We start from the raw sequence: 16,688 nt of genomic DNA, 5'->3' as shown, positions 1-16,688 counted from the left end.
AGTCGGAAGTGGAGGTCTGCGTTGCGCGTGGCGGCGATGTTGGGCGCCGGTGCCCTGGAGCCGGGGCCCCCGGGGGCTGCCGCCGCCCCCTCCCCCGCCCCGGCCCGGGCTCCTGCCCCAGGAAGCTTGTTCCGGCCCATCAGCGCGGAGGACGAGGAGCAGCAGCCCACCGAGATCGAGTCGCTGTGCATGAACTGTTACCGGAACGTAAGACGGGAGCGCAGCCGCAGGCGTCGCGGAGGGTTAGGCTTGAGCGGCTGGGCGCCCGGGCTGGCGGGCCCAGTCGGGGACCGGGAAGTGCGTCCGGGGGTCTGGAGGGCGGGGAACGGAGCGTTCATCGATTCCTTTGTTGGTTGCTTTCTTCCTCCCCAGGGCGTTACGCGCCTGCTGCTCACCAAGATCCCCTTCTTCAGAGAAATAATCGTGAGCTCTTTTTCCTGCGAGCACTGTGGCTGGAACAACACGGAGATCCAGTCGGCAGGCAGGATCCAGGACCAGGGAGTGCGCTACACTTTGACTGTCAGGGCCCAGGAGGTGAGGGGCGTCCAGAGCAGGTTCCCCAGCATCCTAGAGAGAGCTTGGGGACTGGAGTCAGCTCTAATCCCGATGGTGGAACCTCAAATAAAACCCCGTCTCCAAGCTTCGGTTTCAAATGGTGCCGTCATCCTCCTACGTGAGATCAGATTTGTGCAGGTTGTCAGAGGGCAGGAAATGTGCAGTATCTGCTCTGAGTGCTGTTCTCACCTTCCCGGCAGCCTGGCGGTACCTGGACTGTTCCACAGTAGTCTGGACTTCTGGAGTGGAGAGAGGAAGAAATAGCCGGGCTGGGGTCTGATGGAGACAGGAAGTCTGGTTATTTCTTGAGAAGTTGTCCTGCTGACCTCCCTTGGCTGAAAGTTTTCCTTTCTGCCCAGGACATGAACAGAGAAGTGGTGAAGACTGACTCTGCCACTACAAGGATCCCTGAGTTGGATTTTGAAATTCCTGCTTTCAGCCAGAAGGGAGGTAAATTTAAGACTGTTCACACCTACGTGGAATCCCTCCCACCTTCTTGCAAAACCCCTTTTGTTAGTTTAGTAGCTTGTGTGTGTAATTGGGAACTTGACTGGTTTAACATCAGTGGAAAGCTTAGGTAAAACAGCTTGAGGTAATAGAGAGTAATGGTAACACCTTGGTGTGCTCATTTCACAATTGTAGTATCACTGTTACGTGATACTACGTAAAAGATGAATGGAACTTTGTATCTGGCCTCCTTATTTACAAGTAAGAAAATCAAGGCCCAGAGAGTTCAAGTGAATTGTCTAGGGTCTTTCAGGGACGGGATAGCAGAGCCAAGACTCACCCATCTTTTGTTCTTGTTCACAAGCGCTGACCACTGTTGAAGGATTGATCAACCGTGCTATCTCTGGCCTGGAACAGGACCAGCCTATGCGAAGGGTGAGTTGGGGTTTTCTGATGGCAGCAGCTCGAGAAATAATTTCTTGTGTGTATCTGAATGCAGTGTTCTGCTTTCCATGTATCTGGTTTGAATGTGTGAGAACTTTCTGAGGAAGCATATGGTAGTGCTGTAGCTGCCAGCATACGTTGTTCCTACTGTCCCTTCCTTCTTAATGTATACTCAAGTCTCATCTCAGAGAGCCGGTGTGACATTAGCTCTGAAGAGCTTTTTCTAATCCCCATAGGCAATCTGTGCTTCCTGAGTATTCCATTGTATCCGATATTTGTCATGACAAAAACAATGTATCATGATTGCATCTTTAGTTGTCTGTCTTCCCAATTAGCTGGGCAGCCCTTGACAGGCCTGTGATCTATTTACTGCTGTACCCCTAAGCCAGCACAAGTGCCTGGGCTAAATGGCTGAATGAGTGAGTGAAGAAATAAGGGTTACCTGGCACTACCCGTAAACTTCAAACTTGTTTGCTACATTTCATTGTAAAGTCTGAATCACTCTGTTCCCACTCACAGTAAGTCAGGGCTGGAAGTGACAAGGGTGTGGCAGAGGGTGGGAGGTATACCACCAGGGCTGATGATTCTAGTCTCTGTTTGTGACAGGCGAGCGAAGAAACCATAGCTGAAAGAATTGATGAGTTCCTTGTCCAACTGAAGGGGCTAAAGCAAGTGGCCTCCCCTTTCACTCTGGTACGTACTGAGGAATTGTAGTTGCCCCAGATTTGGGGGGAAGAGAGACCATTAAGAATGAAATTTTTCCACTGTGGTGCCTGATGGTAGATGGGGGATCTTATGTGATCTCTTGTTGCGTTTACTGTCTCTTCACTAGATCATTGATGATCCCTCAGGGAACAGCTTTGTGGAAAACCCATTTGCTCCCCAGAAGGATGAAGCCCTGGTGATCACACACTATAACCGGACTTCCAAGCAGGAGGAGATGCTGGGACTCCAGGTAAGTGTATGGAAGGAGCCAGAATGCCCTGAAATGACCTGGCACTCTGGGTTGCTTGGAGTCAGTGGAAACTTATTTTGCTGCCGATGCCTTGTGTGCTCTATTCTCAGCATGTCTGTGCCTCTCGTGTAGCTCACATCAAAGACTTAAGAGTAAATCTCCTGGTAAAGGATGGCAGTGGCTGGGACTCACTCTTGAGCTTCCCTTGACTGGGGCTTTGACATCTTCTCTGTCAAACCCATGAGGTGGCATGTGACATAAGCAAACCAGAGCATTTTCTCCCCCTCGGGGGCAGGGTGTTGGGGAGGCTGAGGCATACCTGCCAGCTTGTGATTCGCATCTCTGCTATTTTAGGCAGAGGCACCAGAAGAGAAGCTGGAAGAGGATGATCTCAGGAATGAAGTGAGTCACGTTGGATATTGTCGAGGAAGGAGCAGAGTTGTGGGCTGAGACTGATAATGCTGAGTGGCTCTCTCCCTCACCACCAACATGGGAACCAGCGTGAATGTCTTTAGACTGAGCATCCTGCCTGGGAGGGCTCACCCTGGGTCCACAAATTGTGTTCCAGGTGCTACAATTCAACACAAACTGCCCAGAATGCAATGCTCCGGCTCAGACCAACATGAAGCTAGTACGTATCTTTTGTCAGGCAGTTGGGTCGCTCCTCCTCTGACTTAGGCATGAAGATGACGTTCAGGCTGGGAGCACTCCCTTCAAGGAAAGCACATGTTCCGCTCTGATGATGAGATGGATGTTGCCTTTGACAAGACTGTGCACCTTTTGAAGAGAGAGTTAGACTGTGTTCCTGAGGCTCTCGTGTGTGGCCTGAACAGGGACCCCCACGGGTTGGGAAATTGCTCTCATCCAGAGGAGTGTCTGCTTTAGGCTGCTTTTTGTGATGTATTTTCTGGCAGTTTTAGAACCGAAACTGTTTGTTTGGGGTTTGGATTTGTTCTTCCCCAGAGGGTGGTCTTGCTGCCCTGGAGGCAGATTTCCTTGATTCCATCTTCCAGAAATCCCCCACTTTAAGGAGGTTATCATCATGGCTACCAACTGCGAGAACTGCGGGCACCGGACCAATGAGGTGGGTGGGCACTGTTGCTTGGGATGAAGACTAGCTAAAGCGTAACCTTTTCCTAACGTCATCCTTTCTAAACCTACTGCTTTGGGATGGAGGGGTGTTGGGTCTTTCTCTTAGGCTTTAGTGTCGGGTGAGAAGCCCTTCAAGGAACTGGGAATCAGTCTAGAGAAGAAAAGTTAGAGGCATCATAACTCATTTAAGAGTTGTGTCAGTTATCTGGAAGAGAGAGAAGACTTTGGCTCCCTCCCGAGACGGGTGGAAATTCAGGGGGCAGAGAACTCCTCCCTAGCAGGTAGACCTGTCTGAAAATAGAATGCGCTGCCTTGGAGGATGCTAAATTCCCTCCCGCTAAGTGTATTCAAGCAGAAGCACAGGCTGGTTTACGTCTAACAGTAATGTAGATATTACAAAGAGGATCCACACATTAGGTGCAGCGGATGAAAGGGCTGGACTGAATCCTTGACGTTTCTTTCAACCTTTAGAGTCAGAATTTTATTTTTTAAAGGTAAATTCAGGGTTTCTTGGCAATTGGGGGTAAATTTTGGTAGGCTATCAGTTCTGGGCACTCCAGCCCTGGCCAGCTTTTCGTGTTTTTTGTTTAGGTAACTGCTGCTCCTATTGGCTTAGAAGGTTCTGTCTTTGGTAGCCTTTAGAGGGTGTAACCGATGGGAGGTCCGAGCCTATCCCCTGAGGTATCACTGGCACTAGCTGAGGATCGGGCTCTTCTTTCTGCCAGTGCTGCTACTGACTGTCCTCTGTGCAGGTGAAATCTGGGGGAGCGGTAGAGCCCTTGGGCACCAGGATCACCCTTCACATCACAGACCCCTCAGATATGACCAGAGACCTCCTCAAGGTAACACACACTTTTGAAAGTGACTGTTCTCCTCATATTCAACTATCTAGAAGAAATAGTCTTTTTTTTATAAAGTAATGTCTTAGGAACATGAGGTACCCCCCGTTCCCTGAGTTTGGGGATCCTTGAGCAGGGTTAATCTGGCATTGGAATTCCAGATTCAGAAGGTGACCCATGAACTCTTCCTGATGACGCTGAAGGTTTTTCGCCTCCAGTGTCTATATTGGGGCCCTCTTCTCTGATGTCCTCTGACGGGATGCCTGACAGCTTGGACCTGTGATTCAGGTCTCCCTTTATTAAGTTAGTTCCACTTCTGTGGTTCACATGGACAGGAATGTATCTCTGGCTTTAACTCAGGAGGCAGAGAAAAACCTGAGTCAGCTGGCTTTTGTCCCCAAACCATCACCGCTGGTATTAATTTGGCAGAGGCTTCTGATTAGCTTTCTTTGCTCCTGATTGAATGCTTCATTCGACCTCTCATCTCTCAGTCTGAGACGTGTAGTGTGGAAATCCCAGAGCTGGAATTTGAACTGGGAATGGCTGTACTCGGGGGCAAGTTCACCACACTGGAGGGGCTGCTGAAGGACATCCGGGAGTTGGTGAGTCACCAGAATGTAGCGCATGGCCGTTTCTAGCAGTTCTGCTGTGGGAAAGGGGCCAGAAGACCTCAGATGTCCTTGTTGGGGATTTCTTTGCCTTAAAGCTGAGTTAAGAGACTGAAATGTTATTTCGGATTGTGATGATAACTTTACGGGAAATTTTTAACGAAAACTCCTAGGCCTAAAGCTGGGACCTTATAGTTCCTTTGTGGTTTTGGGTAAATCATTTATTTCACTGTAAAATGAGGACATGTGGGGTCTTTCAACACCTAGAACTCCCCAACACACATATATGTCTGTGTTGACTAAACCCGTGTATTTATCCTCTTGATGAATTAGTTTACTTAGTCAGTTCTCAGTTGTCAGGCATTTCGGCTTTGTAAATTGAACTTCCCCATTTTGTAAGAAAAAAAATTATAATCGTTGTTTAACATTGCCAGTTGTTGTCTTGGTAGATTGATCCATAGATTTCCAGGAGTGGCTGCCTGGTCAGAAAGGTGCTGTGGGATAAGTGGAGACCCAGCTTGCCTGCCTGACGAGGCACCCACCTGCTACCCTGCTAGGCTTATGGTCAAACCTAACAGAGAGCCAGTATGCTACATTTGGATGCCTAAGCTGAGCACTTGTGCCATTTATTGCAGGTGATCAAGAACCCTTTCACGCTGGGTGACAGTTCCAGTCCTGGCCAGGCAGAAAAACTGCAGGAGTTTAGCCAGAAGTTGGACCAGGTAAGAGCTCTCTGGCCAGTACTAGTGGTCATGGGACTCCAGTTAACCAGAGGCCACCTACCCACTTCTTCCTGTCTTTTAAACACCTCTCGTACCCATCAGGAGACTCTGGCGGCGTAGCGGGTAAGTGCTATGGCTGCTAATCAAAAGGGAGGCAGTTTGAATCCACTAGGCACTCCTTGGAAGCTCTTTGGGGCAGTTCTCCTCTGTCCTGTAGGGTCACTATGAGTTGGAATCGACTCGATAGCAATGGGTTTGTTTTTTTTCTTTCCCTTACCCATCATGTTGGGGGTCTGCTGATTTCTGATATCCCTTGTCATCGTCTGTCTTGGTTTTCTCCCTCATTTTGTTGGAGCATCTTCTCCGGTAGTTTCCTGAGAAGGAGTGATTAGGAAGAAATATTTTTGGGACTTACATGTCTGAGAATTTCTTTACCCTCACACTGGAATGATTATTGACTGGGAATAGAATTCTAGGTTAAAGATAATTTTTCATCACAATTTTTTTTTGTTTTTAATTTTTATTGTGCTTTAAGTGAAAGTTTTCAAATCAAGTCAGACTCTCATAGAAAAATTTATAAACACCTTGCTATATACTCCTAATTGCTCTCCCCCTAATGAGACAGCACACTCCTTCCTACCACTCTCTCTTTTCGTGTCTGTTTGGCCAGCTTCTGACCCCCTCTACCCTCTCATCTCCCCTTCAGACAGGAGATGCCAACACAGTCTCATGTGTTTACTTGATCCAAAAAGCCCATTCTTCACCAGTATCATTGTCTGTCTCGTAGTCCATACCAATCCCTGTCTGAACAGTTGGCTTTGGGAGTGGTTCCTGTCTTGGGCTAACAGAAGGACTGGGGATCATGACCTCTGGGTCTTTCTTCTCTCAGTCAGACCATTAAGCCTGGTCTTTTTACGAGAATTTGCTGCTCTCCTGCTCCCTCAGGGGTTCTCTGTTGTGTTCCCTGTCAGGACGGTCATCTGTTGTAGCCGGGAACCATCTAGTTATTCTGGTCTCAGGCTAATGTAGTCTCTGCTTTATGTGGCCCTTTCTGCCTCTTGGGCTCATAATTACCTTGTGTCTTTGGTATTCTTCATTCTCCTTTGCTCCAGGTGGGTTGAGACCAATTGATGCATCTTAAATGGCTGCTTGCTAGTGGGATGCCCTATGTTTTCTTAATAGATTTTATTATGCCAGTTGACATAGATGTCTCCTGAAACCATGGTCCCCAGATCCCTGCCCCTGCTACGCTGGCCTTCGAAGCATTCAGTTTATTCAGAAAACTGCTTTGCTTTTGCTTTAGTCCAGTTGTGCTGACCTCTCCTATATTGTGTGTTGTCTTTCCCTTCACCTAAAATAGTCCTTATCTGCTGTCTAATTAGTGAAAACCCCTCTCCCTCCCTCCCTCCCCCCACCCCCCAGTAACCATCAAAGAATGTTTTCTTCTCAGTTTAAACTATTTCTCAAGTTCTTAAAATAGTGGTCTTATGCAATATTTGTCCTTTTGTAGCTGACTAATTTCATTCAGCATAATGATTCCTCCATGTTATGAAATGTTTCTCGGATTCATCGTTCTTTATCAATGCATAATATTCCACTGTGTGAATATACCATAATTTATATACGGATTCATCCGTTGATGGGCACCTTGGTTGCTTCCATCTTTTTGCTATTGTAAACAGTGCTGCAGTGAACATGGGTGTGCATATATCTGTTCGTGTAAAGGCTCTTATTTCTCTAGGATATATTCCAAAAAGTGGGATTGCAGGATCGTTTGGTAGTTCTATTTCTAGTTTTTTAAGGAAGTGCCAAATCGATTTCCAACGTGGTTGTCCCATTTTACATTCGCACCAGTAGAGTATAAATGTTCTAGTCTCTCCACAACCTCTCCAACATTTATTTTGTGTTTTTTGGATTAAGGGCAGCCTTGTTGGAGTGAGATGGAATCTCATTGTAGTTTTGATTTGCATGTCTCTAATGGCTAACGATCGTGGGCATTTCCTCAGGTATCTGTTAGTTACCTGAATGTCCTCTTTAGCGAAGTGTCTGTTCATATCTTTTGCCCATTTTTTAATTGGGTTGTCTTTTTGTAGTTGAGTTTTTGCAGTATCGTGTAGGTTTTAGAGATGAGGTGCTGATCGGAAATGTCATAGCTAAAAACTTTTTCCCAGTCTGTAGGTAATGCTCTTATTCTTTTGGTGAAGTCTTTGGATGAGCGTAGGTGTTTCACAGTTTTTTTTTTTTTTTTTTTATAACTTTTATTGTGCTTTAAGTGAAAGTTTACAAATCAGGTCAGTCTGTCACACATAAACCCATATACATCTTGCTACACACTCCTAATAACTCTCCCCCTAATGAGACAGCCCGCTCTCTCCCTCCACTCCCTCTTTTTGTGTCCGTTTTGCCAGCTTCTAACCCCCTCCACCCTCCCATCTCCCCTCCAGGCAGGAGATGCCAGCATAGTCTCAAGTGTCCACCTGATCCAGGAAGCTCACTCCTCGCCAGCATCCCTCGCCAACCCATTGTCCAGTCCAATCCATGTGTGAAGAGTTGGCTTTGGGAATAGTTCCTGTCCTGGGCCAACAGAAGGTCTGGGGGCCATGACCACCAGGGTCCTTCCAGTCTCAGTCAGACCATTAAGTCTGGTCTTATGAGAATTTGGGGTCTGCATCCCACTGCTCTCCTGCTCCCTCAAGGGTTCTCTGTTGTGTTCCCTGTCAGGGCAGTCACTGGTTGTAGCCGGGCACCATTTAGTTCTTCTGGTCTCAGGATGATGTAGTCGCTGGTTCATGTGGCCCTTTCTGTCTCGGGCTCGTAATCGCCTCGTGTCCTTGGTGTTCTTCATTCTCCTTTGATCCAGGTGGGTTGAGACCAATTGATGCATCTTAAACGGTTGCTTGCTAGCGTTTAAGATCCCAGACGATACTCTTCAAAGTGGGATGCAGAATGTTTTCTTAAGAGATTTTATTGTGCCAGTTGACTTAGATGTCCCCTGAAACCATGGTCCCCAGATCCCTGCCTCTGCTACGCTGGCCTTTGAAGCATTCAGTTTATTCAGGAAACTTCTTTGCTTTTGGTTTAGTCCAATTGTGCTGACCTCCCCGTATTGTGTGCTGTCTTTCCCTTCATCCAAAGTAGCTCTTATCTACTAGCTAATTACTGAATGCCCTATCCCACCTTCCCTTCCTCCTCCCTTTGGTAACCACAAAAGAATGTTTTCTTCTCAGTTTAAACTATTTCTCAAGTTCTTATAATAGTGGTCTTATACAATATTTGTCCTTTGCAACTGACTAACTTCACCCAGCATACTGCCTTCCAGGTTCCGCCTTTCATAGTTTAAAAAAAAATAATATTGTGTTTTCAGTAAAGATTTACATAGCCGTTGAGGTTCCCATTCAGTAATTTCTACACAGATTGTTCAGTGACATTGGTTACATTCTTCACAATGTGTGAACATTCTCATTATTTCCATTCTGGATTTTCTGTTTCCATTAATCTAGTTTCCTTGCCCCCTTACATTCTCATCTTTGTTTTAAAGTAATTGTTGATCGTTTGGTCTCATGTAGGTTTTTTTAAAGGAGCACAGTTCTTACAGGTGATACTCATTGTTTTGTGAACCAATCTGTTATTTAGCTACCAGGTGACTTCAGGGGTTAGTTTCAGTTCAAGGATTAGAGTATCTCAGGACAGTAGTCTTGGGGAGTTCTCTAGTCTTTACTGGTCCAGTAAGTCTGTTTTTTTGTTTGTTTGTTTGTTTGTTAAGAATTTGAGGTTCTGTTCACCATTTTCTCCCATTCTATCAGGGTCCACCTATTGTGGCCCTGATCAGAACAGTTGGTAGTGGTAGCTGTCTAGTTCTGGTCTGGGGGTAGATGAAGCCATGGTTTGTGTAGACTGTTAGTCCTATGGACTAGTTTCTTCTCTGCCTCTTTGGTTTTCTTCTTTCTCTTTTGCTCTGGACAAGTAGAGACCAATAGTTGCACCTTGGATGGCCACTTGCAAGCTTTTAAGACCTCAGACACTACTCACCAAACTAGGATGTAGAACATAACTTAATGAACTATAAAAAGCCAGTGCCGTCGAGTCGATTCCGACTCATAGCGACCCTATAGGACAGAGTGGAACTGCCCCATATAGTTTCCAAGGAGCGCCTGGCGGATTTGAACTGCCGACCCTTTGGTTAGCAGCTGTAGCACTTAACCACTATGTCACCAGGATTTCCTTTATGAACTATATTATATGCCAATTGACCAAGATGTCCCATGGGACTATGGTCCTGATCCTTCAAACCCAGAAAACCAGTCCCATGAGGTGTTTGGTTATGTCTAAGAAGTATCCGTAATTGTGCCCCCTCTGTGCTTTATTTTATATGTGAATATGTGCGCATATACTCATATCCAAAAGAAACCTGTTGCTGTCGCGTCAATTCCGACTCAGTGAATATGAACTGCCCCATAGGGTTTCAAAGGAGCAGCTGGTGGATTTGAACTGCTGGCCTTTTGGTTAGTAGCCACAGCTCTTAACTACTGTGCCACCAGGGCTCCTATAGTAACATACATGCATATATATACACATGTGGACACACCTATATATATAGACACATGTACCTACATGTGTACATATATTCCTGCACATACATTTTTTGGCTGTTGTTGCTGGAATTGCTTCTTAAATAGCTTTCATACAGTCCTTGTTTTAGACCCTCTTACTCCACTTCTTTGTTGTTACTAGTTGCCAGCAGGTTGATTCCAAGTCATGGTGACCCTGTGTGTGCACAGTAGAACTGCTTCACGGGGTTTCCGAGGCTGCGACCTTTTGGAAGCAGGCCTTACTTCCGAGGAGCCTCTGGATGGGTTTCAACCACCAGTCTTGGTTAGTCCAGTGCTTAACCATATGCACCACCCAGGGGCTCCACTCCACTTCTAGAGCCACCTGATTCCACCCTTTCTTACGACTTCTGAAGATCCTGCAGTGTAAACTGAGTTGGTTATTGTCTGGCAGACATAGCCTTTTCCTAGCAGGAGCTATATAAAATTTACATGCTGTGGTCTCTTTCCCTTTTAGATCATTGAAGGTACCGTGAAGGCCCACTTTATCTTGGATGATCCAGCAGGAAACAGCTACTTGCAGGTACGTTAAGCCTTTCCTGATGTTTCATGGGTTTATATTTTTTGATCTTCCTTGAATGTGTATCATTTCCCCAGAAACTGAAAGACTTGATTCTAAATGGACTGCACTTTATCAGGGAACCTCTTAGCAGAAATTGGAACATAGGGAGAAAAGGGGAAGGTGGGCGGGACTGTAAGTGTATGTAATGAGGAAAAAAAAGATACTCCTAGACTCCTTTTTTTCTATGGCTTAGCTCTTGTCCCTAGCTTTAAGCCCACCTCTGGGGTTTTCATTCTGGAAATGTGATTGCAGAGTGAGGAGAAATGGTGTCTTAAACTAGAGGCCAGATAGGAAAACTGAGAGCCTCTAAGCTGACTGGGAAGAATCTTGGTGATTAATAATAACTTAAGTATTTATTGAGCAGTTACTGTGGGTCAGAGCTGTGATGAAGACCACTGCCACACTCTTCAGAAGAGGGTGCAGTTAGAAAGTTTTTAGGCCGACTGTTCCCTGACTCACCCTAGGACTGGGCTATCATACTACCAGCCCCTGTGGACTTTGTTGCTGCCCACTACGTCAGTCCAGCGTGAGGAATTGGAAAAGAATTAAAACCTCATTAAGTCTTGGGCAAGTGGGAGTTGGGAGCTGCCAGGGTTGGGGGCGGCAGGATGAAACAAGCGCTGATTGTCTGTCCTTGGTCCTGCAGAACGTGTACGCACCTGAAGATGACCCTGAGATGAAGGTGGAGTGTTACAAGCGCACATTTGACCAAAACGAAGACTTAGGGCTCAATGACATGAAGACGGAGGGCTATGAGACAGGCCTGGCCGCACAGCGGTAGCAGCGAGAGGTTCATGGGCCAGCCTCCAGCACTGCTCACACTGCAGGGTTATTTATTGCTATTGTAATAAGGCTGAGGAGAGTCCTCCCCACCAGGCCTTGCCCATGGTGGGTGGACCTAGGCACATTTTCTAAACAGCTTATGGTGGAAGTGCAAGGCTGTGGTGTTACTTGACCTCATTTTGGATGTTTTGAATAAGTCTGTGAAGAAACCTGGAGGTGAACTGTGGGTATGTCATTACCATGATTCCTGTTTAGTCTTTACCCTCCCTCTGTATGTATAATGCTTCCTGCTCTAGGCTACCACTGTGAAGTTTGACCCAAGGAAATGGAGAAGGTGGAATACAGCCACAGCTGGAGTTGGGGAGTTGGTGTTGGGTAAATACAATACTGACTTTCAACAGGAGAAGTACCTTCTCAGGGGAGGGAGGCCAGCATAGGTGAAGTTAGTAAAGTGATGGCTTTCAGACAGCGCTGGCCTAGGTATTCACTCTGTCCTTGTTTGATACTATGCTGTTAGAATTCAGACTCCTGAATAAAACTTTCTCTAATGTGGCCATTGTAATTTGGGATTGGAGCTGAAATTTCATTCATTCCTTCAAGAGATGTTTGAATGCCTGTGATGTGCCAGGCACACCAAACCTCTGCCTTCATGGAGCTTCAATTGACAATGAATTCAGTTGACAGTGGGAGAAACTGACAGTGGACAAATAAGTAAAACGGTATGCAGATGGCGTTTAGTGTTGTGGAGGACTGTAAAGCTGGGAACGGCTGTGGGTGCTGCCAGGAAAAGTGTTGTGTATGTGTGATTTCAGATAGTTTTCAATTAGAGAAAATCTCAACAAGAAAGTGATAATTTGACATTTGGCCAAAGCGGAGGAGGCAAAGGAGTAGGCCATGTGGATAGCTGGGGAAAGAGATTTCCAGGCATAGGAGATTGCAAAGGTATGAGGTTGGAGCATGCTGGAGCCAGTGGGGATATCTGAGATCATCTGGTCCTACTCTCTCAGTTACAAATGGGGAAACTCAGGTTCGGCCAGGGAGGGAGAGGGCTGTCTATAGCTGTGTTGGAAGTTAACAGCCCAGTGAGCACTCTAGCCCAGGGCTCTAGACTCCCTGGCTACTGTTCGGCCAGTGTTCTCTGACTGTAGCTTCCAGGTTCCTATTAACTCCAGGCAGTCTCACAAATGGTGATGCCCTTGGTGCTGGCTGCAGGGTAATTTGTTCATTAAAGACCTATTAGTTGATTGAGATGCTACCTCAAACCTTAAGGTTTGTGCTACAAAGACTTGCCTAGTTATGGATGGCTTGGCAATCACAACCAGTCTCACTGCTCTATTAAACTATTCCCAAAGCTTACAAGTGGTTTTCCACTTGGAAAATATTCTCACCCTTTATTCTCCACATCTGACAGTGGACCCTCTCTTCTCTCAACCTTTCCCTTGGTTCCTGTGATAGTAATGTGCCTCTGGTTTCCTTTTCACTTCGATCATGCCTTATCTGGAATCTCTGCCTCCTCCCTCTTCCTGAAATGTATTTGTTTCTAAAGGTTCTGTTTTCAGAAACCTGCCTGTATTGGATTCTTTGGCATTTATTACTTCCATGTAGGACTGACCCCCATGCCTGAATACAAGGTTTTTTTTTTTTTTTTTTTTTTTATGAATTTGGAGACTAAGGTTAGCGAATGACTCGCTCTTGCAACTATAAACTATAATACCTTGATGAGATTTCTCACGTGCAAGTATTCTACTTTAAGAGACTGCCTGTAGATGTGTTTTCAGCTGACCAGGGAACCTGACTTTACCAGACACCGTTTGGGTCTATCATCTGGTGAATGCCCTGTGGCGCGGGTGGATGTGCTCTGTGAAGACGAGCCCCAGTGTCAGCTTCATCTTCCACTGTGAAGGGAAAACAAATGGCATTCTGGTTTGTCAGTCTTCTGAGTTTGGTTGGCATGAGGCAGTCCCCCAGTTACTGGGAAATGATATCCTGCAAGACATGACCAGGTTCCAGACTGGGATAACCCAGCTAAGGTACTCCTTGCTCTTTGATAGGACAAAGGCCTGGCATCTTTCATTTTCACACTTTTAAAGTGTCCCTGAACTCTTTCAGTCACGTTTCATACAGCCTGCCCGAGATGGAAGCCTACATCTGCTTAACTTTGTCTTGCCCCACATTCCCTAGCATATGGCATACAGATGATCTGTCATAATCCTTGGCTGATGTTTGTGAATCCTTCATCCTGGATCCAGCCCTTTGGGCACATGGAGGTAACAAGGGCTCTGCTCTAAGGCCAGGGGAGGTGAGAGAGTCAAGCTGCCGGCCTAAGAACGTGGAGATTTAATTTCACAACCATGAGAGTAAAACTTACATGGGAAGTTTTGTGATTATATTAAAAAAAAGAAGAGTTTATTTTGAGGGCATTCTATCTACTTTACCATATTTCATACATGTTAAATACAGCTATATTTTATATTTGGTCATCAGACCTGTGAACATACAGGTAGGTCCTGAATGTGTACCTGTGTCGTCGTAATGGAGTAAGTGGTGGAGATGTGGTGAGTGCTGGGAATTAGTATGAAGGGCAATGACCTCGCTAACTGAAAGCTTCACTGGTGGGGTGAGGAAGACTTCTGTTGTTACGACACTGTCAGTATGTTTCTGTCTTCATACACCCGTGGTATGTCAGCTGCCTATTGCACATTGCAGGGAATACCATGTCTGCTTATATTTAGGGCAGTGGTGTTTAAGACTGCTTGACTTCATTCTTTGTTGTTATAGTAAAATACACAACAAAATATACCATTTTAACCATTTTTAAGTGTACAATTCAGTGGCATTAAGAACATTCACTGTTTCCAGAACCTTTTCATCACCCCAAATGGAAATGTTATACTCATTAAACGGTAACTCCTGATTCCTCCCTCCCCCAGTACCTGGCAACCACAGTTCCTGACTCTATGAATTTATTGGCTGCTTCTTATTTTTTAAAAAATCTGCACACTTCTCCCCACCCTTTACAGAAAAATGGCAGCATTTTTAACCATAAAAGAACGAGGCAGTGCTACTTAGTCTGCATATTTACTTTAGAGTTTAGAAAGTCCACTAGTATGGGCACCTCTGCTGCTTTGGTTTCCTGGTCTGTAAAATGGGGATAAAAATAATGGTACCTTTTTTTGTAGGGGCTTTTGGGAATTAGCTGAGTTAATAATTGTGAAGTGCCTTTTATTTGTATTTTCTCTCATCAATCCTTAAAAAATTCTGAAGTGTCTCCATTTTTGCTTTAAGTCCTTTTTGGGAAATAGCTATAAATAAACAAAATTATCCCCACTTTACAGGTGAGGAAACAGCTTCAGAGAGCTTAGATAACTTCCAAAATGAAGTATAGTTAAGAGGCAGGCTTCAAATCCAGGCCAATCTGACTGTGCAACTTGAGCTCTCAATATTTTGAGCTCATGTCCATAAAAATAATAATAATAATAATAATTATTATTGCCTTATTCAATGCAACTGTAGAGAGAGGGCAAAGCTCAGACCATGCCACCAGACATGCATTTTCTTGGTCCTGCCTAATTGCCCTGTGAAGCAGACAGGGTTGGGATCCATTGAGGTTGGGTCTTGTCAAGCCAAGGTTGAGGATTGGGTAGAATGGGTAGGGACAGAACTGAAGAAGCCAGAAATGGTCAGGAGATGGGTTGGCAGGGCCCAGAAGGGCATACTGGTAATATCGACTAGATTGGAAATGTGAGCCTTTCCAAATGCCTGTTGTCATCAAGGTGGAGGCAGTTTGAGACTAACAAATTGGACTTTAAGCCAAGGCAGCATTGCATATGGGGGACCTGTAGAAACCTCTAGCTAGTGATGCCCTAGTTTCTCAATGTCTCCTCATAACCCCTCAGGGACCCAGCCTGCTTTCTTTTCTGGGCTGGTGTGGCAGCCACTCAGATTATAGCCCAGTGCTTAGAAGTTCATTCTTCAGAGCAGTGGTCTTCAAGAAATACGAGAATGCTCTTTAGATGCAAGGATGGCACAACTTTGGCTTGCTTGCTTTGGACATATCATCAGGAAAGATCAATCACTACAAAAGGACATCATGTTTGGTAAATAAGGGAAACCTTAATGAGATGGATTGACGATAGTTGAAACAATGGACTCAAGTCAATGTTCACGAAGATGGCGCAGGACTGGGCAATGTTTTGTCTGTTATACCTAAGGTCACCACGAGTCAGAGTTGACTCGGCAACTAACAACAACATAAACGAGTTTTTGAGCATGTATCGCAGTGTATGTGTATTTAGTTATAAAGTATGACAATGCCTACTTGACTAAAACCGACAAAATTTACCTTATAAAAAGAAAATATCCAGTCTAATATTTTATTTCAAAAAGTTTGGATCACGTTTTTTACTGCACTTCCCTAACCTCTGCTCCCAAGAGTCCTGTGGCTTGAGCTTGAATCCTGTCTTTGCCACCTTTTTGCTGTGTGATAACGGGCAACTTCCCTTATCTTCTCCAAGCTTCCATCTCCTCATCTGTAAAATAAGGATGATAAACCGAGAATAGTTGTGAGGGTTTAAATGAGATAATTCAAGTACTCTTGTCTTCTCCCCCCAAGACTTGAGTATTAGAATTTGATCTCACAGGCTTTACTCTTTGGCTGTGCTGAAAGCAGGTCCAGGTCTTTTTTCAATGGAAAGATTTACACAATTTCCTTCAAGAGGTAGATAGGTGCAACCAATGAAACTGGATGTGCAGAAGTTACACAGATTTTAGAAACCTCCGTATTTTTCACAGGAATTATACTGGGTCTAGGAGTTCCTGGGTGGCACAAACAGTTCAATGCTAGGCTGCTTGTGGAAAGATTGGCAGTTTGGACCCACCCAGAGGCATCTCGGAAGACAGCCCTGGCAATCTGGCTGCTTTCAGCTTTGAAAACCCTATGGAGCAGTTCTACTCTGCTACACGTGGGGTCACCATGAGTTGGAAGCGGCCTGACTAACAACATACTGGGTCTGAAGTTCTTGATCTCCCCTCTTGAATGTACCTGGAAGCTTGTTAAACTTCTCCCCACCTAAAG

General features: G+C 45.5%; 1 protein-coding gene across 1 annotated transcript; it reads left to right on the top strand.

Moving 5' to 3' along the window:
• On the top strand, nt 1–15,886 carry ZPR1 (ZPR1 zinc finger). Its single transcript, XM_049856511.1, has 14 exons — nt 1–207; nt 373–534; nt 915–1,005; nt 1,367–1,437; nt 2,053–2,139; nt 2,279–2,401; nt 2,756–2,803; nt 2,970–3,036; nt 3,415–3,485; nt 4,246–4,335; nt 4,824–4,934; nt 5,576–5,662; nt 10,727–10,792; nt 11,478–15,886. The coding sequence occupies exons 1-14, from the start codon at nt 37–39 to the stop codon at nt 11,610–11,612; spliced, it is 1,380 nt and encodes a 459-aa protein (XP_049712468.1). The 5' UTR covers nt 1–36; the 3' UTR covers nt 11,613–15,886.
• The last annotated feature ends 802 nt before the right edge of the window (nt 15,887–16,688 follow it).

Source organism: Elephas maximus, chromosome 17, assembly GCF_024166365.1.
Source record: "Elephas maximus indicus isolate mEleMax1 chromosome 17, mEleMax1 primary haplotype, whole genome shotgun sequence".
NCBI lineage: Eukaryota > Metazoa > Chordata > Mammalia > Proboscidea > Elephantidae > Elephas > Elephas maximus.
Note: the sequence above shows the minus strand (reverse complement) of the source record. Positions and strands in the feature narration are given on the sequence as shown.